Below are 27131 nucleotides of genomic sequence, written 5' to 3'. Positions count from 1 at the left end.
TGTTTTCCGAAATACAAAGAGCTTGTAAGTTTCAAAACTCCTTGACTTTTGTTATCTCATCGCCAACTTCATTATCGTCACAATAGTAGTGATAAAAAGAAGTGGCAAATTCTGTGGTGACAACTTAATTAATATTTATTGTGAGAATGTGATATGTGAATTGACACTGACAGTTAAAGACTATACAATTATAGACTATACTACTTTAGTATTATAGTCTATACGTCTGTTAGTTTTCTGTGACCTGTAGGACGTGTGTACTTATTACTTATTATGTAGTTTTACCTATATTTTATTTTTAACTTTGAAAAAAATATTCCACTTGTTTACACTAGATAAACGGTATCATGGTTAAATAGATTTATTTATTATTTACCTGCTGTGTACGACATACTAGTATATTATTAAAAGTGACAGTATATTGTGTGTACCAAGGTGTGTACAGAGACATTTGTTTTTCAGAACTATTTGTTTTTGTTAAAAACGCAATTGTTTATTTATGATTTTGTTTGTACTTACATCTTTAATTATTTTTTATCAACTATAAAATAAAACAGAACTATATTATATATCAGCGAATACATTTTTAACAACGACATGAACAAGAGAAGGTATCCATATGATATTGATATGTGTCCTCAGTTAAAAATACACATTGGTGAGAAACAAGTTGCTAATGGAGTTTTAGGACCATCAAAAATGTCTAAAATTTATGGTAAGAACACATTCTAAATAAAAATGGTTTTTTCCTGTAATACATGTAAAGTTGAAGGTAAATGTATTTATAATTAAGATTAATATATTGTAACATATGCTTTTTTGATTTATAACATAATCATTATCAACTGATTTGTTTTATTATTATAGAAAAGACTAAACAGATATTGTTTCAAGGAGCAGGAGCATCTTTTGAAGCAATAGAATGTGTTGCGGTTGTTGATAAAATGCCATGTGACAATAAACCATCCAAACAAATGCAGTTAACATTTGATGGAAAATTATGCAAGCCTGATATTTTAATTGAAGTACCTACCTAAAAATTATTTGTTTTGAAATTAGTTGTTTTTAATTATTTCATATTATTATTTATAGAATTCAAATGTGTATAGTTATAATCACGAAAAATGTAATTTTTGTTCACAAACAGAAAAATTAGATATTTGTGGGATCTGTGGAGAAATATTTTGCAATATGTGTTCATTTTCTTTGTAAGTATTTAACATTTTTTAATCTTTTTACTAATTTTTAAAATTTAAATCTAATAATTTATTATTTTTCTTAGATTTGGCGAAGAAGTCAATAAAATATGTTTAACATGTTATAAGTGAAAATGTTTAAGAAAAAATGTGATAAGTGTTTATTGATTTAAAATTTTATTAGACAATTGAATTTTTCATGTAAATCTCATTTATTTTTATGTTTTTAATTTAATTTATATAATCTATTTTTAAATAATTTTACAAAAGTATATAAAAGTAAATTATTCAACTGTTTTTAAACCATATTTTTAAGTTTAAATTTGATTTTTAATATAAGTACTAACTTATTTTTTTAATAAAGCTAATATAATATTTTAAAATGTTGTATTTTTTTTTTTTGTACACGAGAATTATGTAGAAATTATTCAGTTTATATTTTTTAGGAATGTTATATATAATAAAAATTTAACCACCACCAGGCATTTCATGTATTCTACAATCATGAGCAATTATAAAAGATAATTAATTAATTTTGATAAATGTATGTTCAACCATTCATAAGTTCTTGATATTTAATAGGATAATATACCTAAAAAGTATTTCTTCTATTGTTTCATTCTTACTCTAAATTTTATACTTTTTTCAAGTCACTTATTCTTTAACATTTTGTCTATAATTGGTGCCACCCGTTCACCCCTACAGTATATTTTAACCTAATGAATTTATTTTCTATTGTAATTTACATATTTATAAAATAACATACATTGATACATCTATCAAAGCATTCTAAGTATTTGCATTTTCATCTTTACTCACTCTCCTCTGTTCTGTTTTGTTATCCACAATCCAACACATTGATTCATATAACACAGCTAGTCTCTTAAATGTTGTATAAAATCTACTTCTTTATCACAAAGGTATATTTTTGTCGTTTTTTTGTACAATATACTTTACAATACCTATACTATAGAGTAAGAATATACCTAAAAATGTCTAAATGGAAGTCTAATCAGTAAACACAATAATTGTCTGTGGTCTATAATATTTTAATAAGTCGTTAAATTCATGAAAAATCTATTTTGTCATTTGTTCATTGTCTTTAGATCAAATCAATATACAAATATTTGTATACAATATATGTAATTTAAAAAAATAAGACATAAGCATTAAGCAATTGTCAATAATTATAACTTAATAAGGTATAGTAACTGTACTGTTAACAGTTAACCACAAATTAAGATGTTTGTGGTACATCTCAATTTGTAGTAATAACCTTCTGCAGACATGAGACAGTACTTTATATTTTGTACATTTCCAGGCTCAAGTGGCTCAATAAACTACTGTTGTAGGCGTTGTAGCTAAGTAGCTTCAAACTTGTTGCTCAATGCTTTATTTTTATTGTTTAATGTAATAATGTTTATGTATAATAGACAATAGTTAATATAAAAAAATCAATTTAACTATTTATGTACTGTATACTGTACATATATATATTTAGTTTCCTCTTGACCGCGCTCTATACATGAAATACGGCATTATAAAATATTAATATATACTGTATAGATATAATATATTCTGTGATAGTACAGATATGATAATATTTTTGGTTATTATCAATATTATCAAAAATGTTTAAAATTGCCAAAACTGGTTATTGCATATTATTGACTATTGTATAAATATTAAATACCTATAGGTATAATTATTAATTTCATTTTTATACTTTCATCAGAAAACAATCCGTTAATAATTTATAGTTTTATTTTATTTAATCCTTAGATAAAAAATAATAAAAATGTTTTCGTCTCTGAAACATCTTAGTAAACCCACTTCAGGTTGGTTTTTAATTAACTTAAGGCTTATTGACTGGCCAATAAACAATTTCATTTGTTTCAGACGTAACTAGTCGATTTATGTCCTCTCAAGTAAAAACCGCTGTCGTTATGTTAAACATGGGTGGACCGCAACATGTAGACCAAGTGCATGGCTATTTACATCGTATAATGACTGATCGAGACATGATGCAGTTACCTTTTCAAAAGTGAATGTCAAAATAATTATTTTTATGTAAGTCAACATTTATAAGTATGTTGTATTTTTGTAGCACTTTGGGACCATACATTGCGAGGAGAAGGACTTCAGAAGTACAGAAAAAGTATGCTGAAATTGGTGGCGGATCACCAATTTTAAAATGGACCAATATTCAAGTAAGATTGTTGAAATACTTATCATATAACGAAATAATTGTTGTGTACCTATTTTAGGGAAAATTAATGTGTGAAAAATTAGACAAAATATCGCCTAGTACTGCTCCACATAAACATTATGTTGCATTTAGATATGTTGATCCATTAACTGAAACTACTTTTGAACAAGTACAAAAGTATGTATTAAACATTTAAACGTTAATTTTACATATTATTAAGTAAATTTGTTTACATTTTTAGAGATGGTGCTGAAAGAGTTGTATTATTTTCACAATATCCTCAATATAGTTGTGCTACAAGTGGTTCAAGTTTTAATGCCATTTATTCATATTTCCAAAATAAGTAAGCTTTATACAAATCTTAATAATATCTTGTTAATATATAAATATGTATTGTTTTTAGAAAATTTCCAGAAAATTTAAAAATGAGCATAATTGATCGATGGGCCACACATCCATTGTTAATTAAGGCTATTGGTTCAAGAATTTCAGATGAAATCAAGAAATTTCCTGAAAGTGATAGAAATGATGTTGTTGTCTTATTTTCAGCTCATTCTTTGCCTTTAAAGGTAATATATTTAAAGTTTTTATTGCCTAGACAGTATAGCAAAATTGGTTTTTAATGCTGATATTTATAATTTAGAGTATTGAATTATTTGAATTATATCATAGTTAAATATTATCAAGTCAAAAAGTTATTTCAAGTATTTTCTATCCATACTTTTAAACCAGAATAATTACTTATTAGCCAAGTTGTCTGAAAATTTTTTTAAATCCCATACAAGTAACAATAGTTTGATGATCTGATCCTTTTATTCACTATAATAAAATAGGATACTTATGAATACATTTTTTTTTAAATTAATAGTTAAATATCACATTTGTAATAAAGAACCAATAAAAGGGTATTCTTATTGATGATAGTATTAAATATTAATAATCACGAACAAAAGATGAATTGAATAAAGAGATTAGGTTTTGAACACTAATTTTGTTTATTTTTGTAGGATGGTAATGTTTTTATAGTGGAATGATAAATTGGTCACTTTTAAATATCTATTAGAGGCACAATTTAGCTGAGAATCCATTGTGGCATTGTTGTTTGTATTTCTTCCAAGTATCATCCACTTTATTTTCGATCTTTGGAATTGCATGTATAACTTAAAGCCACTAGCCCTCTTTCTATTTGAATACATAATCTTATATTATAAAATCAATATATTCTTTACTTTGCTATAAGGATTTAAAATATATATTCACATGCCAATCAACAACTATAAACTAAGTCACGGGTTATTGTTATTTTATTAAAATACTTACTGAAATATCATTTTGGCTTGCATAATAATTTTATTTTAATTTATTAACTTAAATAAATTTAAATTATAATCATTCAAATTAATGTTTTTTAAGTTCCAAATAATTATTTAAAATTTCTTAAGAATTCATAACAAAATAAAAATGGTTTAATTTATAATATTTTCAGTGACATATCAAATGTTGAATACATGATTGTGACTTACTAATACATAAAAGTAATATAATAAAAAGGCCATAATAATCCTTATTAGCTTTACAATATTTTTCAATGACTGGTTGATAGTAATATTATGTTTAGTAAAGTTAGCACAATAATTAAATAATTAATTTATCATTATAGAATTACCAAGTTATCTTTTACAAGTATTCTTGTAATAAAAAATGTTATGTTTATTTAGGCCGTTAACAGAGGAGATGCTTATCCTTCAGAGGTAAGCTCAACAGTGCATGCAGTGATGGAAGAACTAGGCTATGCTTATCCTTATGCATTAGTTTGGCAGTCAAAAGTTGGTCCATTACCTTGGTTGGGACCATTTACCGATGATGCATTAAAAGGTTTTAAAAATTTAAACTAATATTTTGATCTATAATTAAATTTGCTGATTATTATTATTATTAATGTTTGGTTATTTATACCTGGTGGTTTGATTTTATTTAAAGGTTATGTGAAGCAAGGCAAAAAGAATTTTATTTTAGTACCTATTGCATTTGTTAATGAACATATTGAAACATTACATGAACTTGATATTGAATATTGTAAAGAACTTGGAGAAGAAGTAAGACATTTCAATTTTAGAATACAGTAATGAACTGTATTTAAATAATTGAATATTCAATGTGTTTTATAATTGATAAACATTATTATTTTTTAGCTAGGAGTCAAAAATATCCGTAGAGCTGCTGCACCTAATGACCATTCTTTGTTTATTGATGCTATTGCTGATATAGTGTCACAACATCTCCGAGAAAACAAACCTGTTAGTCCAAAATTTCTTTTAAGATGCGCACATTGTATTAGTTCTCGTTGTTATGAATCAAAACAGTGGTTTTCAAGTGTCTGCAAGTCTAAATAATACAGTTGAGGTATAAGTGGTACAACTGTATTGGAGTATATGCATTTAAAATGATCCTAGTATTAATGGGAGATGGAAGTTTTATAGTTCAATAAAATTTATTTACACAAGTTTAGAATTTTGTTTTCTAATATAATTTGTATTTTATAATAATAATTATATAAATTATACAAAATCACTTTTATACAAAGAAAATTTTTTTAAAACTTATTCAAATAGGGACTATACAAATATTAGTGTTGATGCTGTTTTTTATTTTTGTTTTTATTACATAAACAAATCAATTTATCTACAAACATGTTTTGTTATTTAAAGCAAACATGATGTAGACTTATGATTGAGAAAAAAGTTTTAAAAAAGGAAAGTATAGAAGTGTCATTGCACTTGTCTGGTTAATTTCTTTTAGAAAATTCATATTGAAAAATCACAGACATTCAGTTTAAAATTAATTAAATATTTTAAAGCATTTAAGCTCTTCTAAAAATTGTTTTTATTATAGATATTTATATACATACATATATACACATACACAAATATATATATATATTATATATACATGCATATATAAGTATAGTGTATTTAAAATGAGAAACATCACGTGTACCTATACATTAGGGTAATAGAGAACATCTGAACATTGGCACAGTTATTTTGGGCGTTTTTGTAATTATTAATTATGTTATACATACATAAATATATACTGTTATTATATACATGTACATATATATAAATAAATAAAATGAGAACAAGATGTGATAGAATATTGTTTTACCATCTTTTAGTGATATTTTAAGACGAGTTCTGTATATTATTATACACGAACCTGATCCAGTCAATTACATATGACTAGCGTATTGGGTTACTCAAAACCTGAAAAAGTAATAAACATATAAATAATATCAATGACACTTTAACATTAAAATTACTTGACGTACCAGGTGGTAAAGGAGGAAGGGAGTCATTTGCATGTGCATTAGAACTACCGTGCAAGACATTTGATGTACCCGCTGCTGAATTATTTGTATCATTATAGTTGAGGAAGTCCCAAATAAGTATTGTATCATCATGTGAAGAGCTGACTATTTGGAACTCGTCAAACTGGAGTCGAAACACTCGTCCCGAGTGCTCCTGCCGGACAAAAATTCCTCCTCTCTCAATCACGAAAAAACAACAAATCATAAAAGTGAACGTAGTGCAAAACGCTTACCATAAGTGTACGTAGACATAATGTAGATGCAGGAGCTCTGGGGTCTAAAGCTGCTACTAAATTCCATACTTTGATTTTCCTAGAAATATACATTAATAAATAATTATCTTAACACTTAACTACATGCACTATTTGTTTTTCAATAATTACACACATGGTATATTTTATACACCAATTTGGTTTACACAAAAATAAATGTGGTATTATAAATATAATTGATAAAAGTACAGTAGAACCTTAAGTATCCGGGGTAATGTGGGGAAAGGTCACACGGATAAAAAAAAAAACATAGCTAATAGAATTTTTATTTATTTAACAATGTTATGTATATTGTATATACATATACACTGTCTTGTTATAAAGTTATATCAGCGCTTAAAATATGAAAAAATTAATCTTTTCTTTATTTTTAACCCTGTTTATTATAGATAAATAATTTACAATAATTTTTTTACACATAGTTTAATTAATTATTATTTATTGTTCTTGTAACCTACGTACAAAATAATATTATATATTGCTTACGTGTGACATGCCTATTTCTTTACTTTTAGTACATACACATTTTAGGAAGCACAGTTGTTAGGAACACGGATAGTCAAGACCCGGGTAATTAAGGTTCTTCTGTATTATAGAACATAGTATATTTTGTTCACAAACAAAAATAATTGCACACAGTTTGTTTAGGCTGATAAGGAAAAGATAAATTAGAAGAATAACAGAAAACAATTATGAACCAGAATAGATTAAGAAATGGAAAGTTTGGTGTACAAAGTACACACCAGCACATTTTGTTAAATATTAATGATTATCATAAAAAATAAATCAGAAATATATTCTAAAAAGAAATTATAAACTAGAGAAATTTTAATAAAAGTATTACAATATGTACAATCTATTAGATAGATACATGAATATTATTTTAATTAAGTTCTTACCCATCATATGCGCCACTGACAATTCTTTTACTATCGAATCTAATGCATCGTACTAGTTCTTCGTGGCCTTCAAGTACTCTCAAACAAGCACCATATTCAATATCCCATAACCTTATAAAAATTAAAGGACAAAATTACAAAAATAATATCTCAGCAATGAGTGAATCAGATTAATTAATATAATTATTATAATTGTTTGATTAGTACCTGATGGTATTATCAGAACTGCCACTAACTACTAATCGATCTCTATATTGAAGGCAGGCAATACCACGTTTGTGACCATTAAGAGTACGCACAAACTCACAGCTTGATGTATTCCATACTTTAATAGTACGGTCTCCAGAAGCTGATACAATGTATTTATCATCAAAATCAACAACGTTTACTGCAGCTCGATGACCAACTAAGACACGACGCAAAGTCATTTCACTAGTTGACACCATATCCCAAACAGCTATTGATCGATCCTTCAATAGAAAATAGTAAGCATATTAGACACTTACTTATAATATGATAATAATAATAATCTAGAAATTACTTTTGAACAAGTGACCATCATATTGTTGCTAAACCTTAAATGTAAGACTGCTTCACAGTGGTGTATTAGAGTATTGACCATTTCACCTGTAGCAACATTCCATACACGAACTGTACTATCGCTAGAACCGCTCACAATCACTTTGTCGTCATATTGCAAACATAAAACTGACCCGGTGTGGCCAGTTAATACCTAAACAAAATGTTGATTTGTTGAAGGTTACATAATTCAATATTTTAAAAGGATGAAATTTGTATTCATTACCTTAACACATTCTAATGTATTTCTATCCCATATTTTTATGGTATTATCACGTAAACCCGAGACAATTTTATTGTCATCATACTGTAAACAATATACACCTTTGGAGTTTTCAGAACGGCAATTTATCCTTTGTAATAGAAAATGGCCAGTTCGCCAATTTGATTCTATACTCTGAAAAAATAATAGTATTACTTTAGTTATAATTAATATATTAATTCTTAATGTAAAGTAGAGATAATAGAAATATATTTTAGATAAATTATGAACTAACTCATATATTAAGTGTACTGTTTGTTTTATTTTATTATTATTATTATTATTATTAGATGTATGAATTGTAATTATAAAGAAAAGTTGGAAGCACTTAAACATTTTTTAATGCATGAAGTATTTATAGAAAAATGACAAAAAAAGAAAAACATCAAATAATAGTGATTGTGTTATTAAAATATTTAGATAATTTCATGCGTGAGAATTTGTATAAAATAGTTAATTATAACTATAATGTTTTTAAATAATATCAGTAAGTGATCTGATGTCTAATTTATCTTAATTTAATTAAGATCTATGATATTTTAGGGATTATTATTATATAAGATTTTCAAAAAAGTCTAGAATTGCAAGTAATATTGTTGGAAACCCCCTTCAATCAAGTCGTCCAGTCCTGTAATCAATTATCTTTATTACTTGTTGCATAAATACAGAATGTATTGTAAAAAAGTAAATATAAACATTGAATTTAAACAATGTATACATTAGCAATTGTAATTTAAATATACTTCAGGTATTCATGTAAAATTTAATATTTATTTTAAACTCATAAATTATAATTTTATTTAAGTATTCAATTTTAATAAGACAGTTTGTTAATTACAATATTTTAATAAAGCATTATCATTAAAATAAATATCACATACTTCTATGTCTTGTATAATTTTAGGAAACAGAGCCCTGTAGGAGAAGTGATCTGGGTGGTGTTCACCTGGCTTTGGTTTGAACAAATACTGAATCCTGAAATGTATAAAAAAGAACATAAATATTTATCTAATGTATTGCATAATATTACAGCTTACCACCCTCTTCGTTCAGCAAGTCCACGCCATAATGAATCTGTACGTACTTTTCGTTCAATTAGCTTTTTCCAAAGCATACCTTCTGAAATTACCCTATACCATTCTTTACATACCAACTCTGCAGCATATAAAGATTCGGCATCGAGGTAAGATAAAATATTTTCAGCCACATGATCTAGGCCTTTTTCTATAACATAATTACAATTTTTATACAAAAATGTCTTACACAGTTAAAAATCAAATACTTACTGGGTAAGAGTGATATGAAGTCTCTTTGTAACATAGGTTTTAGATATGTGTCGATGTGTCCATGTTGGTAATGACACATGCGTGCCAATAGGTGTTCGACAAAGTCGATTTGGTGCTGTTCGCTCCATTTATCAAAGTACATAAGACACAACTCTTGTTCGGTGGCAAATTGTGGAGATGTAACACCATTGGTTGTGGAATCTTTTCTAATTGTTGGGTCGTATAAGATCGTCATTGGTGGATACTGAAAAAATAACAATATGATAAAACCTTTTTATGTTTGTTGATATTATAATATATAAATATAGTACATGAATGTTATTAAATACATGTTTTTAAAAGGAGTTAAACAGATTCATTAGTTGATCTTAGGAAAGAATGTTCATTAAAGTTTCTAAAGTATATAAAATATTAGATGTTACTTAATATCATAATGATTAATGGTTATCATTTTTTTACTTAGAAAATTTTAGAAATCATAGTACATAGATATAACTTTCACACTGTATATCTACAAATTAACATTGTGTTCTCGAAGATCTATTAATTTAAATTTGTATGGTAATGACATTTACATTATCTTACCACTTAAAATTAGTAAATCCTTGTAAAAACCTGTATAATATAATACATATTATCAATAATAATAATAATTTATTTCACCTATAACAGTAGGTAATGATTATAATTAGCAGATATAACAATATTAGTATACTCATAATACCCAATGGCTGTCATATGAGTAGGAGTTATAGTATTAATAATTAACAAAAAATAATAATAATATAGTAAGATGTTATGATTAACAAATTCATAATATAAACTTATATTTTAATTTATATCATAATTGTGTGAGATTTTCAAAATCTATAATATTAATGTATTAGTATTAATGTTTAAATAATAAATAATTGTTATCAAAAGAATGTAAATTAATTTTTAAAGTAGTACAAAATCTGTAAAAAAAGTAATAATTAAGCCAACTGTGAATTGAATTATGCACAATACACAATACACCTAAAACCTAATAGCTCATTAAAATAATTTGTGTATAAATATTATAATAAAAACAAATGGAATTTTTATAAATGTAATAGAAAAAGGATTACATACTTGTTCAACTAAAACCATTTTGACACAAGAAATACTCTACGTTATTATATTATATATCTAAATGATCGTTTGAAAGAAAAACACTCGTAATCGTTTACTATACAATTTATTTATAATTTTGAAATACACTGCACAGCGGTATAGGAAAATATGATTTGAAACGCTTTTACTTTATCACTGGCTCATTGTCACGGTGATCGTGGCGTTCGACCTTACGCGATGTGAAATTTAGATTTTTACGCTTTTCCCGCACAGTGGATAGCGATTAAATACAAATAAATCGCTTTTCTTTCGAGCCACTTTTTTTTTTTGAGAGAGAGAGAGATCTGTATTTATTTTCTCATACTAGAAAGTTTACTCTATTTAATATTTAGTATTATATATAGTTATATGAGTAATTTGATTATCCATAAATAAGGCGTAAATATATTTCATCGAAAAATATCAATAGGTACGTTTGAGAGTAGGGGAAGTTTTTTATTTTCTTAATTTAACACGGATTTTGGTAAACATACAACATTGGAGAGCTAATAGGAAATGTTCCATTATTTACTTGAGGGACACGCACAATATAATAATTTAAAAATTAATATTATATAACAGTTTTGTTGTTATCTCGCACATGGGAGTTATGGGGACACAAGGTCCACCGATCAGACCGCGACGACAATATAACAGAATTTTAAAAAGAAAAATGATTAGATTAAATGTTATATTTTTCCGGGTACGAAAAATTCTAAAATGATTGTTGGCTATGCGAGCGGCGTATGACGTGCGTTGAATACGGATTTTACGGTAAAAAAAATTAGATAGGTACGAAATAAATGCCTTAACGCTGGACGCGAAACGTCGAAAGGCACATAAAGGATGAGTGTTTTTTGCGTTACAAGACAAGTCGAGGGGCGGCGTTCACACACGTTATATAGCTAAATTTAACATAAATATACAGCGACAAAACGACAACGCGAGGACGGAACGGGAAAGCACGACCGCGTACACGAGACGCGCACACGCGATATGATTATATGAATAGTCGAACTCGAAGACGTCGTCGTTCGCGGCCGGTGGAACGTTTTCAATAATAATAATAAGTAACGAGCGGTGCGTGGCCGGTTGCGAGTACGAGGGCAATACACTACACACGCACAAGCGGCGACGGCAGCGGCTGCGGTGGCGGTGGCGGCTGCGGTAGACGAGAACTCGCTCCAGTCGGACGTAATAATAATAATAATAATAATTATATATAAAAAGCGGTATTGTTGTAGTGGCCAGACCAGTTCAGTTTCCCCCGTCTCCCGTGTGGCTTTGGTCTCGCGAACTAGCTCTGCTTGCCGAGTACTGATGTACCGAGGGCCGCGCGCACCGGTACGGATTCTCGAGACAACACGAAACAGCTTGCCCCTCCAACCACCGACCATATTTATATTATTATTATCGCATACAACGGTCGGTTATTACTATAAAACGTATTTACTATTTGTTTCTTTTCGCATTTCAGTTCCTCTTCTTGGCCACCGCCGATACGACGACGTTCGCCGTGGTATCTTTTTTTATCCGACAAATCGAATCGAGTCGCGGGTCCATCCGTCCGTCCGTCGGTCGGTTGACTCAACTGTTTGACCTTCTCGTCGTCGTTGGCGGCGGCACGGACGACACGCGTTTCCTATACCCTCGGCGGCTCAGCAAACTTCCACCACCACACTATTTCTTTCGATTATAATTATTACGATATTACATAAAATACACATACGAATTAAATATAACGCCCACAGCAGCTTCTGCGTATAAGGTTCCCGGGACCCAAATGTATGTAAAAACATACATCCGGTTGTTCACAGTCTTAGCATTTCCGCGAGTTGATTTCTAAGGTTATTCGGTGTATTATTAATACAATATACGATGATTAGAACCCGTCGAATATTCGAAACGATAGTTTTGACCAAAAAATTATCTGGTTTTGACCTCGTTAACATCAAACAAAAGTACAAAATGTTCGTCTAACATTCAGTGATTTTTTGTATCGTATTATCATTTATATGTTTGTATTATTGACTTCCTAATGATTTTGCATTGTCTTACAATGTTAAATACTTATAATAGGTTAACAATTATTCAAATTAGTTTATTTACTATTGCTTTTTGCATTATATTACTGATTTCAATAGATTAACAGTTAGATTTACTACTCTTTGATAAAACTAATGTTTTAATTTAGTATAATTATTTTAATTAGAGCTAAGCTTAATATTATTATCAATCGTTAGCATACAAAAATTAAAAATTAAATCGTACATTATCATACGTTGATATACCGATTTGTCTTAATTTTAAATTTCAATCGATTTTTCTGTAGTTCACTTTTATAATAAAACTGTTAGGTTTTGTATAAATTAAAATTAAAGCTGGACTAGTTTTGTTGGCAATTCGAAAAAAATCTCTTTATTTAGATTAACGCAATCTTTATCTATTATAGTACATATTTTTATGTGACGTTGATTTAATTTCAAAAATATATAATAAATATAAAGCTCAGGAGTCAGGAGTCAGGACTTTATACGCTTAAAATCATAAAAATATGGGTATAAAAAAATATGCTATTAAAAATATCAGTTCAATTTTAGAGGTATGACGCTTATGCTTGAATATTTTCTTATCTTCCTTATAATAAGCTAGCGAATACGATAATTCGTCGATGGTGTATAATTGTATATTATAAGCTATATAAATAGGTACCTATTGGTTTTTTTTAAATATGTAGTAAAAATAATATTTTATTATCTATCTTTTTTCATTATCTTTTAAAAATTTGAATTTTTCTGGTATCACAAAATATACTTCTTTTATTTACTTCCTAACATGTTCGTAGTCAAGCTCGTACGGTAAATAATTCTAGCCGCGGAAACAATTTTGAGTAAGCTCTGTTATACAAATCTTAATTAGTTTTTGACTAATAATAATTAAAATATTTCAGTTAAAACATAGGCGTAAAAAAAATGTTTACATTGAAGGACTTCACACTTTATTTAGCTTAAAATATGTTACTTATTGATCACCAAATTATAAATGCCAAGTCTAGAAACTCAAAAATTTATCATCATAATGTGTACATTTATTATTAATTTTAAAAGGTGAAAAAGTTTATATTATTGAAGTTCTAGAATCTATCTATAATGTTATATTATAGTTTTTTTTACTAATATTTCAATTTTTTATTATAAAATAATAAGTGACAATTAATGAAAAATAAACTTCGATTGACATTATATTTTTTAAGTTCCTTAAATTTATCAGAAATTGAACATTTGATTATTATGCTCAAATATTTTACGAAATTTCTACAATTTCAAAAATGAGTAATTTTTATTTAATTGAATAGGTAAGTATTAGACATAATATATATATATATTATAATTTTTAAACTTAGGTATTTTAAGATAAATAATAAATAGGCTGCATACTAGTTGCGGTCACGCCAATTTAGGTAATATCTTAGTTGCGGCCATAGCTTATCATAGCTGTGGGTATGGTATGTTGTAAAAAAACATGTAATGCGGCTATAAAATACGATGTTAATGGTGCCATTTGTGAACAAAATACAACACATAATCATGAACACATAAAAATGAATTGTACAAAAACCAGTCATGTTAATAAAATGTCAATAGAAAAAGAGCATTTTTTAGCGCAACAAATACAATATTATAAAGAAGGTGAAATAAATCGGCTTGAATATCTAAAGTCGATTGCCTTTAAATTTATACCTACAAAATTTTAAAATTTTAAATTATTATTATTATTATACTATTATATATTATATTTTGACACAAGTTTACTAATTATTCTATATTTTAACACAAGTTTAACTACGTAATTTAAACATAAGTATCAAAATTTTTAACCATACCTACACAAAAAATAATAGTGTAGACAGTCCTAAGTCTGTTATCTTTTCAATATAAATGGGAAGGAAAATGTTGATAACATTTTTCTAATTAAATAATATTATATTATTTAGTATACTTAATTATTATTATTTGAGTGACCGTAACTAGTATGTAATTTTTGATTATGACCGCAACTAGTACACACCGAATAAATATATTTGTATGTCGAGACAAAGTAAAAATCATAAACTATTAAAAATACATCTAATTACGGCCAGAACAATTTAAATATAATAAAATACAAAAATTCTTTTAAATCTTGGGTTGATTATAATATTATTACGGTTTAAAAATTATGATATTTATATAGGCCTTAATAATATTTACGTCGCAGTGACGATGATTCATCTACAACACGAAGTATATATAATAAAGGCTATAACTATTTCTCATGAACCTGCCAGTTATTTATAATTTAGTCACCGTTTTTATACAGGGTGTTTTTTTATGTAACTATTTTTTAATTAACAAACTGAAATTAAAATTTAAAATTTGATAATAAATCTAATGGTGTTTTAAAAAAAAATATGTATCAATATATTATATATACCAATAATAACCCCAGTAAATTACTGAAGTTTTTATTGTGGGTCTGTATTAAAAAAAACAGTAGATTAAACAATAACAATTTTAATAATAAATTATAATTAACGACACTGTAGAAAAAATGATTTTTTAAATATCAGCACCTTGATATAGTAAATATAGTCGGACTGGGCTAATATTATAGTTGTATACAAATATTAAAATATTATTAATAATAATAACAACAATTTTTTTTGTATCTACATTATTTTAGAATAACATATACTTTGGAATTTTTTTATCAATACATCATTGAATTCATTATCATTATTATATAATATTTATTTGTAAAAAATAAAGCATTGAAATCATTAAATAATATAATAATATATTGGTGATAAATATGTTTATTTTTTTTTTATGAAATAACGGAGTTATAATTTTCAATAAATATCTATTACATTTATATACTACCTATTATTTACTAAATTCTCAAAATTAAGTTTTATACAGGAAAAATATACTATTATATCATTTAATACTACGAAAAATGTTGATATTGAAATTCACACTAAAGAGTAAAAAATAATTATAAAATACTGTGTTGTAATGATGGAATTACATTTTCTAATGAATGGTTATTGTGTAATCGAAACACTTTCTCTAACAATAATTAAAATGTTAAACAATATAAAATTGACGTAATTATGAAATCTCTTCGAATACCTAATTCAAATTAATCAAGACTACGAAATACCTACTTATATAAATTATGTATTGATCAAGTCTGGATTAAGGGGGCAGGTCATAAAAAATACAATTATTTAGGTGCCTCTAATTTTGTACCATATAGAAATATTTATAATAATGATATTATTTAATTAAATATTTTGCGTAAAAGAAAATACTTAATACCTACCATTTAATATGATTAAAATATTTATTTTAAGAAAAAATTTAGATTTTTAAAAATCAAATAATAAATTCGATACTTTGAAATTGAGACACTATAAGTTATATTAATCAACAACAAATTCTGTAATTAATATTTGTATTTTTTTTTTTACTAAAATTGGAATAGCTATTAGGTAGTAGGTACAAATATACAATTATACAATAATGTATGTAGTACAACTACAGTCTACAAGCTACACTACTATTGTACAAAAATGTACAATATATGTAAAATTTGTCCACGTTGGATCTTGTTATGTTATGAAATTGAATGATCTTTCATTAATTTATTCTATCAAATAATAATAAATAAGTAATTCTAAATATTTTAAGACATTTTAGAAGAATTACAATTCATATTAGGACTTAAAGCAAAAATACCGATAATTGCTTAAAACTTCATTTAAGTTAGAAACAATTGATTTAATCTGATTTCTTAACATATATTTTTAATAAAAGGTTTAATAATAGTTATATCTGAAGTTTTAAATTATCAGATTTAAGGCTTCAATTATTATGTTAATTGTTGTTATATTCTAGATGGCAAGGGCGGATCTAGGCCAAGATAACGAGGGGGGGGGCAAAGATGATATTTATGATGTCTTATGAAATACGAATAATGAACTATGAAGTAATTACGATAAAAACTTAAGACTGAGACAGGAACGGGGGGGGAGTAATCGCCCCGATCATCCCTCCTGAATCCACCCCTGCTAGATAGATCTAAATAAAGTATAAACCGACATTGGATATACCTGTAGTTAACATATTATTATTTCACACAATATACTTGTATATATAAATAAATCTACCTATTCGACATCATTTAAAAAGAAGATTAAAAGAGATGGTATTTACATAATATATTACTCAGTATAATCTAGATAATTGAACCTGTTTATATTAATATATAAACTTTGTAAATAGTCATTTAACAATGATTCGAATATAACTTAAAACTCATTATTATATATTAAGACATGTTTTCAAAACAAAAAAATATTTAATTTAAGTAGCAACTATACCTACACCATAACTACCAATAAATAAGTAATAATAAGGAAAGAAAGAAATATAATTTTATATTGTCATACAAAAAATCTAGAGCAAAACGAAGATTCTATTCATCCGAGTCGTCCCGGTTCGGATAATTAGGGGTCAACGGTCTCTAGCGGTTATACGAGATGACTAGTAGAGGTAAAATACGCTGAGACAAAAAGATTTGTTTTTCTTCATGAATACAGAATTGTAATACACCAACTGGTGGTATAAACCAAATTAGAGTCGGATGAAAATCAAAATGTCACTCAAGGCTCATATATTATCAGTAAAAAACAAACGTTTTACCATTGATTTTATAATAATTTCAATTATAAGCAAACTACTGCTTAAATTAATACAAAGTTGTTGTAATGACATATTTTGGTAGAGATACAGGTGATTAAAAAAAGGTAGGAAATCTGTTGTATATTGGATGTCGAGAAGGTTATTATATGTTAAATTTGAATTCTATGATATTATATTATTCTAAACAAAAAACGATTCTGAGCCAAAATGGATAGTTAATTTTGCTTAGATTCTAAAAATTATTATACGACAAGCAAATTAAAAAGCGTTTATTTTAATGATATAGTAAAAAACAGTAAAATATTTAATATTTGTGTTTTATTTATTATGTTTGAATTTTATTATTAAATCTTGTGTTATTTTGTTTAAGATAAATAGAACAATTAATATAATATAAATATGTATTTTTTATAAGAAAATTTCTCAAAAATGTAAGCAAAGAATATGAAAATCCTTTCCGTCATCGTATGAAGAATATAAAATAAACCAGTTCGTCACACAGGTAAAATATAAAAATATTGCATTTATTAAACAGGCTAAGCTTTTTATCAATACTATCAGTGGCGGCGCAAACAATTTTAATTCGTGGGATACGTCGGTTATTAATACTAATGTGAAGTAATAATACTAAATCTATGAACTATAATTATCATTTATCAGGTATAATATCCAGGGCCATTGAAAAAATGAAACCTGCCAGCTTTTACATTTTACAACCACTCACCCATCAAATTTTTGTCTGGGATACTTGTCCCAAAAATCACGGTTGCGCCACCACTGAATACTATTATTGTTATCTAAACGTTAGAACACATCGTAAATAATTAAAAAACATGATGAATACAGGATGAAAATATGAAATATAGGTTAGATTAGATTACAGAGCTCTATAGGCTGGAGGCTTTAATGATTCTTAAACTGTATGTTTACTGAGCTTTTATATTGTTGCAAAACAATTTTAAAGTACAAAATATAAGGAATAATAATATTAAACTAAGAAAAATGATAAAAAATGATATACCTACCTATATGATTTGTTTTAATTCGTTTAATTTAAAAGGAATAATAATGAGAAAAAATTTAATCGAATTAATAAATGACAACGTAATAAGGGAACATATTGGTTCTACAATTATATTATATTTTTATTTGTCTGCCTGTATCGGAGTAAAGTTATCTAGGTTTAGTGTTAGTTATTTTGCTGTGTTTAGATACAGATACAGCGCAAACCAGCGTGTCCAAAACCAGCTATACGGAGCACGTTTAGTTAATGGGTTATAAGTTTATAACTTTACAAGTTATTTAAAAAAATATTATCTGTTTTTATATAGTAGTTTAAACTATAGTACAACTGTACAACTTCTGTTAAACTGTATGTAAATCATAATTTTATGCATTAAAGATGCAGTAGTGGTGTCGGCTACTGTGAAAAGTATTTATAAGTACGTTTTAAAGTAGAAAAAATTCTTCGATCATAAATTTCGGGGGTGGTTTCTATTAGAAAATTGGATGCAGTTAGTACTTTCAGAATTTTAAAAAGAAAAATCCAAATACTTTTCAAAATAATCAGGTAAAACAAAAATATATATAGGAAAATAATAATAGGTACGCCACTGTAGTTAGTTTTCAACAAAACTGAATTCGTTTTATTGTTATAATAAATAATAGTAGACTTAAAATGTTCATAAAATATTCACATTAGAAGTAACTAGACATGATAGAAAACATTTTTAATTTATGTTTGATAATGTTATGTTAGTAAAAAAGCTCGAAAATTTAATACAAGATTATTTATAAAATATTTTAATAAAAATTTAAAAAAACATAAAAAATACAATATTTTTACGAAATTCATCAAAATTACAAACTTTACTGTTTAAAATTCACAAAATATTTAATTTTATTATCTAAAGATTGAATAATTGAGACAAGATTTCTCACAAAATTATTTATTGGAAATTAAATAAAAATTTTAGCGTTGGTAGGTAGTTACAATATTTTTTTTATGAGAGATAGAAGGATAGGCGCAAACAGGGTGGGGCTTAGCCTCCCTCTCAAACTTCAAACACTATTTGCGCCTATGGATAGAAGTTTAAATTTAGATGATATTGTCAGAATATTTAATAGTATAATAACAATTTATCCTTAACTGATTTTTGTTATTTTGTAATTATTCAAAAATTCAGATTATTTAGATTTTGTCAAAAAGCATGTAAATGTAATACAGAGTCCGCATGAATTGTTCTTAAAGAAATTTAAAATAATTAAACACATTTTTTTATGGTGTGAGGTTTTGACTTAATTAGTGATCCTAGCATTTTGAGATGCTACTAATATATTTATCATTTTTTTGTTACTTTTGATTAGAATTATGTAACAAGTTCTCATGAGAATGTTATTGGTTGACCATGAATTTAGTAGTTCAAATTTAAAAGAATAGATTTCCAACATTTATTAAAAACCACTAAAAATAATAATAGATAAAAATATAATATTTTGAAATGTGTCATAATGGAATCTATTAAATTGGAAAATATAATGATTATAATATTTGCATTAAAAAGTAATGTGTAATGGGTCATCATTATTTGGGTATAAATTATTTTTACTATGTGGTCATTATCCACTTTTTTTGTAAAACAATTTAAGGTTTGCATAAATTAAAACAAAAGTAAATTTTCTTAAATTGTTTGTCAATGACAAAATTATATTAACTAAGTCATTAAATAAAGCTAAATAGAACTAGCTATAGACCGTCTTGTAAAGTACATGAGTAATAGTATTTAAATATTTTTTCACTTCAGCAAAATATTTTTTAAAGTATATATATTTAAAATTAAATACTAGTTTTTAAATACTACTACCTACTATAGTTTATATTTTTTCTAATTTCAATTTTATTACGTTAAATAAAAAGAGAATATTCAACATATATAATAGGTTTATATAATAATATAGGTATATTTTTTTATGAGGCTTACACTCAACTGACAATTTAAATATTTTGAAAAAAAAATGATGAGCAATTTACAGTTATACCTAATGATATAGTATAAAATGCTCTCTACAATTATTGTATGACACGAATATACTAAAAAATCTAGTTCTGATGAGAGGAAAAAATATGAAAGTATTCAAAATACATACTAGAATACTTTAAAAAAATATTTTTTACAAGATATTTTAAACAAGTATATCTATTGCTATAATATATAGTATTTACTAGTTATCTATGTACAAGTTTTAAAAGAAAAATAAGCATTAAATTACCTACTCAAATTCTGATGAACAATGTTTTGATCACCCCAAATTAAAATTTCTGTCATACTTCTTAATGGCTCAACCTACAATATGTGATTGGTTATACACAATCTTTTTTTTTTATCAGTGTTTTCAAATTTGGTTTGATGGATAAGTTGATTGCTAATACCAACTTCAGAATTTAGTTTAATGTAATGTTTTGTACTTATTGATGTATCTAGTTTCATGCAGACATGTTATTGGAAAATTATATTTTGTCAAACATTGATTCTAATAATGAATCAATTAATTCTATATTTCTATGGTTTCGAATGTTTTGATAAATGTTTAATTTTCTATTAATTTTTATGAAGAAGTATTCTGATTATCATTTATTAAAAATATCATACAAGTTTATGGTATATTTTGTAAAATTAGAGGTTTAATAAAATTTGGTGAGCACCATAACGTAGTGTATCATACAAATATGACAATTATATTGTGTACACCTTGTATATTAGGAAAAACTTTAATATATACAATTTACCATGGATAACTATTTGTTATGAAAGCAATAGAGCTTTGTACTTTTCACTTTCATTGATTTTTTTTTTTACTTATAACAGAATCAAATTTATGGATTTATAATATTATAAGAATAATACGAATTATTCAGAGTAAAATAGTGTTCATCAATGTACGCATAGAAGAATATTGTATTAGCAATGAATGATAACTGAACACATATGAAGGTACTATTGACGTTTTGTATATTGCAGATATGTAAAATAAATAATATTCCATCAATTTGTATCTAATCATTTTTTTGACTGAGAGATGGCTAGATGGATTTTTATTATATTGAATATTGTTTAAAATTTAACAATTAATTAATATAATTTTCAGTCTATGCAGTCCAAGTAATATAGTAGATAAATATTACAAAGTAAGTAATTAAGAATACTGAGTTTGATTTAATAAACCAAAAAGCCTATTTCTGCCAATGTTTTAAGTAAATAAAAAAAAAATATATATAAAAATGACCTATAATAATAAATTATAAAATGTAGGTATAAGTACAGTATGCTTAATCTACACACATGAAAGTACTACAGTAACTATCATATTGTACAAATAGAGATAGTCTCTTAAAACTATCGTAATATTAGGCATTATATTCGCAATTATTATGTTTTAGTAATATATCAAATTCATATATTTCCTCTATGTATAATTATACTATATGAAATATGTATAGGGTGTAATGAAATACTTAACATAATTTTTATTTTTATGAATAACAAAAAAACACTATGGTATAACATTTATTTAAACAAAAATAAGGTTATTAGGGAATCTGACTCTTAGATTAGTCTTTATATACATCAAAAAAATTCAGTTCCTAATCTGCTGATATATCTATTAATATTTTAGGTCTAGAGCGGACTTATTATTAACAAGCATATTATGTCAAAATAAAAGAAGAAATAAATTATTAAATATTCCTCAAATGAGGTGTAGTAGTAAACATATTGTATTTTATAGAATTATATCTATTTAAAATATTAATTGAATATATAAATAGTATTAGCTTGACTATATTGGTACTACGTAACTTAATTTATTTTTGAAATTTTGATTTCCCGGAATACAATAATTTTTAATTAGTAGTAATTGTAATTATAAACTATAATTATAATTATACTAACATAATATTTAAAAGAGAATAATTTACTAAATAATTTGAATACATTTATGTAAAAGCTTTCAATAATATTAAAAAATAACTCCTTATTCATCTACTTATTTAAAAACACAAATTATTTTTTATATTATCAAAACTTTTGTCAAAACAAATATAATTTATTAATACACGCTATAACTACATGAATGTAAATACCTATATTATTTATAATTTTTATGCATATGTAGGCCCTTAATGATGATAAATAATGAATAGTGATAGATATAAGTAGATACATTTATCCTTTTTTAACTTAGTAGACAACAGTTGTAAATTATTGAACAATTTCTGTAAAAAATATTTCTCTAATTACAGGACTCACTAGCCATAAACATATTTTTCAATAAAAAAATTAATATCATATTTGAATTTAAGTAGTTAACTAGGTACCTATATTATATAATAATTATAATACACTTTTATACATAAAATAAATAAAAAATAATTTTAATAAGAGAGGGAAAATATAACTATTTTTTAGTTAAGTTAAGTAGGTAATTTATGCATTCATTCACTTGTTGAAAGAAAATTACTCAAGAACCTTTTAATTAATGATAGATATTAAATAGTTATTTATAAGTAGTATTACCTTCCTACTTAATAAAAAAATCTATGCAAGTAACAGTATTTCTAATCCTTTATTTATTAATTATTAGGTATTAATTAAATGTATTCCTAATATACTTATCAGGCACATTAGCCTCAAAGATATAAATATATAGTCTAAAAATATGTTATATGCTAAAAATGCTTCAGGTTAGGTTAGGATGGATTATATTTTTCATATATTTTGATAAAAGAAATATTCAAAAGTTAAATGTATTTAATAGGTCATAAATAATGCGACTATATGATTCCATGATGGATGTGTGAGTAGCCCCTCTAAAATGTATTTAAATATTAAATTAAAACATCCTCCTTTAAAAAATCCTAGCTACGCATCTGATACTCATATACTATACTAAAGTATTAATTGTAACTTGTATTGATACATAGTAGACAAGGAACTATAAAGCCTACCTACCTTAAAACATTATGTATTTATATTGTTAAATGTAAAATTCAGCTACTTACCTATGTATTTTGTTAATATCAACAAATAATAAACAACAATAAGAGCTTAAGTATTTTAGGTAATATTGTCTGTCAATCAGCGAATGGACACCATATATTTTTTGTTTTTAAATTAGCCATAGGCACTCAAAATTATTAAAGAGATTCTTTTTTGAAATTACACAATGAATTTAAATTATTTATATGACTCTTAAGTACACATTTACAATTGTATAGCAGTAGTATGTGTTAAAACTTATAACCAGAACTATTTTTGAATATGAAACAAATATAATATAATATAGGTACCTAATAAAATATATATCTAATAAGTCTAAAGATAGGTAATAGTAGATCATTATAATATAGACAATTCTTAATCATCAATCAATACAATTTTTAATAAAATTGAGTATCTACAAAGCCAAGTGACCACTAGGCCATTGAAATCTGTTGAAAGTAATTTATTGAGTAAAAGGGGAGATTGAATGACAAAAGGATAGTGATTTCGATGTTAATACTAGAGTTATAAGTTTATGTGTTTACCTGAGGACTACCGATATCGTCATCGACTATTTTATCAGTTTCCATAGCAGTCACATTGTCCCTATCCATTTGACTGGGAGCCACATTGAACACACAGCAGCGCTCATTCTTGCGACAACATCGGTGTTCGATTACTGGCCGCTGAAATTAATTTTAGTCGTCGTCGCCGATTGATGTGATCGAAAACAATTAATCGCACCGACGCGTTACACACAGAAACACACGATTTATGAACGATACACGCGCGCACACACAGCTAACACCCACTGACTCGAGGGAGCGCGACACGGCTGTGTTGTCTGTGAAATGATAGCGTGAGGCGGCGGCGGTAGGTAATAAATAAAACGAACGAGAGGAAGATAAAATTAAGTTAAAAATTAAAAAAAAATATATCAAATACGAAAAACAATATTATTATTATTCTATTACAAACAAAAACAAAAATTGACAACAAGAGTAATATTATTAATGGTACCTATATCACCCGGGACGGTTTCTATGCGCACAGACTACACTAGTACAGTGTACACGGGTTTACACGTACATAAAACTATAATATCAACATTCAACAACACGGTGGCGATTGGCGAATATCAGTCGGGCAAAATCATTTTCACTGCGAACGAGAGAGACGGAGAGTTCTGAGTTTTTCAGAATTTTTCGCGACACGAATGGGTTTTAGGTTGACGGGTTGTTGTCATTGCAGTGTGACCATCTCCGGAAGCGAATAATATCCCGTATTCCTATCCGCATTCGCCGCGGCTGATGTACGTGTGCCCAGTTACACGGACTTGACGCCTTGAGTCTCGACCTCACCACTCATTTATTCGTATTCCTAGGCGCATGACGCATGTAACGTCCTCATATCATATTGCATATTATTATATACATAAAAAAATTATATCCAACTTTCCATCAAATAATATGTTTTTAATTTCGTGTGTTTTGCCTTGACGGTTCGGTTTTTAAATTCGTTTCTTTTTATTTTTTCGAAAACAAAATATATAATACTAACCAGACACAAGTTACATTTACAACATTTTTATACCATGGTACCAACCGTCACGGTATTTAATCACTAGTATCACACAATATTATAATATTTGTGATATTACCGCTTTATTTTAATTATTAGACAATACGATTTATAAAAAAATATTTATATATAAAAATATAAAATTTCAATAATTGATGTACCTAAAATTAAAAAAAAAATTGTTTTTTCGCGTCTATTTTGATACTGATAAATATTAATGTGGTTCAAACAATTTGAGTTATTATCAAATTCGAGTTATATTATGTACTATTATTATCACAACATTTTTGTTTTTAAATTCAACAATAGATTTAGCCGATTTAGGCACATATATTCAAATAGGTATTCAATGTATTTACTTAGGTACATTTTATTTAAACAACCAGATTTTCTTAAGAAAATTGCAGTTATAAATAGATGAATATCATTATATGTCAATTAGTGAACAAAATCGAACAGCCGCAGGTATATAGGTAAAAGTACATAGGTAATAATAATTAATATTTATTAACTATTCGGTCTATACGTCATCCATAGATACTTGTAAATTATAATGCACGCACGGCCGCACGGGTATAAGTGCATAACTAATAACTATTAGTCATGACTCATGATCATGCAAACGTGCGGTTACTCCTGATAAGTGATAAGTATAGAATAAATCTATAGTCACAAACTCACAACAGTCACAACTTATAACGTCTATATCTTGTTTTGTGCAATTTGCACACAATATGCTCTTACTATATACCTATTTATAAATTACTTATCTAACTTATAAATAGATATTCAAGTTCATGGTAGTTTAAAAAAAGTTAAATAATACCTATTTAATTTAAAAAATATTTATATATTTTTTAAACAATATAACATACACATTTAAAATATTATGAACTTAATAGGTAAATAGGTAAAAAAATAATAATATGTATAGGTAAGTAATAATTGATAAAAGTATATAAATGTATAATATTATTATTAACAGAAAGGCAAATTAGTATAAAGCGTTCAGATGATGAAGAATTACCAAAGGTAATAAACAATTAATACTACCTCGTCATGGCAAAAATGTAAATTTAGCACCAGTTTAGTTGCAGAGACGGCTCTCAGTATTCTTTAATTTTAATAATGATAATTAGTGGTCGAAATGGCTAAGTAAAAGATAAGTAGTTAGTGGAGGGATGTCTAACAATTCAGATTTCCTCATTTCATCGGTAAATGGACATCCCCCCCCGATATATATATTTGATGTAGAAATCTTACCCCCATTTTATTTTTTAAAGTTAACTATTTAATAATATAATCTATTATTTAATATGAAATTATTTTTTTTAATAAAATATAAAATATAATAATATTTTTTTTTTCATAAATTATAATTATAATTTTAATTTTAAATAAATATAGTAGGTAGCTAAAAGATTGTCTACATCAAATATAATTAATAATTAATACAAAATGGCTAAAAAAATACGAAATAAAAATTATACATTTTGTAAAAAAACATTTGATCTCTACCTAAACCTAACCTAAACATTAATAAATAAATAATAGCTTTG

At 26.2% G+C, this 27131-nt stretch overlaps 3 protein-coding genes across 6 annotated transcripts; 2 read left to right on the top strand and 1 right to left on the bottom strand.

Moving 5' to 3' along the window:
• Window positions 1-99: 99 nt before the first annotated feature.
• On the top strand, window positions 100-1579 carry LOC132930788 (apoptosis regulatory protein Siva-like). The gene is made up of 4 exons (XM_060996842.1): window positions 100-715; window positions 868-1025; window positions 1093-1208; window positions 1283-1579. The coding sequence occupies exons 1-4, from the start codon at window positions 598-600 to the stop codon at window positions 1326-1328; spliced, it is 438 nt and encodes a 145-aa protein (XP_060852825.1). The 5' UTR covers window positions 100-597; the 3' UTR covers window positions 1329-1579.
• Window positions 1580-2826: 1247 nt separating this feature from the next.
• LOC132919863 (ferrochelatase, mitochondrial) lies at window positions 2827-5908 on the top strand. 2 transcript variants are annotated; one of them, XM_060981769.1, is made up of 10 exons: window positions 2833-2895; window positions 2979-3034; window positions 3096-3240; window positions 3304-3406; window positions 3464-3582; window positions 3647-3748; window positions 3809-3974; window positions 5124-5280; window positions 5386-5501; window positions 5598-5908. In XM_060981769.1, the coding sequence occupies exons 2-10, from the start codon at window positions 2995-2997 to the stop codon at window positions 5796-5798; spliced, it is 1149 nt and encodes a 382-aa protein (XP_060837752.1). In that variant the 5' UTR covers window positions 2833-2895; window positions 2979-2994; the 3' UTR covers window positions 5799-5908. The 2 variants fall into 2 exon arrangements, with proteins under 2 accessions (XP_060837743.1, XP_060837752.1); XM_060981760.1 differs by having other exon boundaries at window positions 2827-3034.
• Window positions 5909-6264: 356 nt separating this feature from the next.
• Window positions 6265-25228, bottom strand: LOC132919844 (beta-TrCP). Of its 3 annotated transcripts, none has more exons than XM_060981732.1 (11): window positions 24537-25228; window positions 10071-10314; window positions 9822-10008; window positions 9666-9759; window positions 8749-8919; window positions 8485-8676; window positions 8151-8413; window positions 7944-8054; window positions 7006-7084; window positions 6734-6926; window positions 6265-6668 (listed from the first exon to the last, which is right to left on the bottom strand). In XM_060981732.1, the coding sequence occupies exons 1-11, from the start codon at window positions 24603-24605 to the stop codon at window positions 6658-6660; spliced, it is 1614 nt and encodes a 537-aa protein (XP_060837715.1). In that variant the 5' UTR covers window positions 24606-25228; the 3' UTR covers window positions 6265-6657. The 3 variants fall into 3 exon arrangements, with proteins under 3 accessions (XP_060837715.1, XP_060837723.1, XP_060837732.1); XM_060981740.1 differs by having other exon boundaries at window positions 6734-6923; XM_060981749.1 differs by lacking the exon at window positions 24537-25228 and adding an exon at window positions 11184-12369.
• Window positions 25229-27131: the final 1903 nt, after the last annotated feature.

Source organism: Rhopalosiphum padi, chromosome 1 (genome assembly GCF_020882245.1).
Source record: "Rhopalosiphum padi isolate XX-2018 chromosome 1, ASM2088224v1, whole genome shotgun sequence".
Taxonomy (NCBI): domain Eukaryota; kingdom Metazoa; phylum Arthropoda; class Insecta; order Hemiptera; family Aphididae; genus Rhopalosiphum; species Rhopalosiphum padi.
Note: the sequence above shows the minus strand (reverse complement) of the source record. Positions and strands in the feature narration are given on the sequence as shown.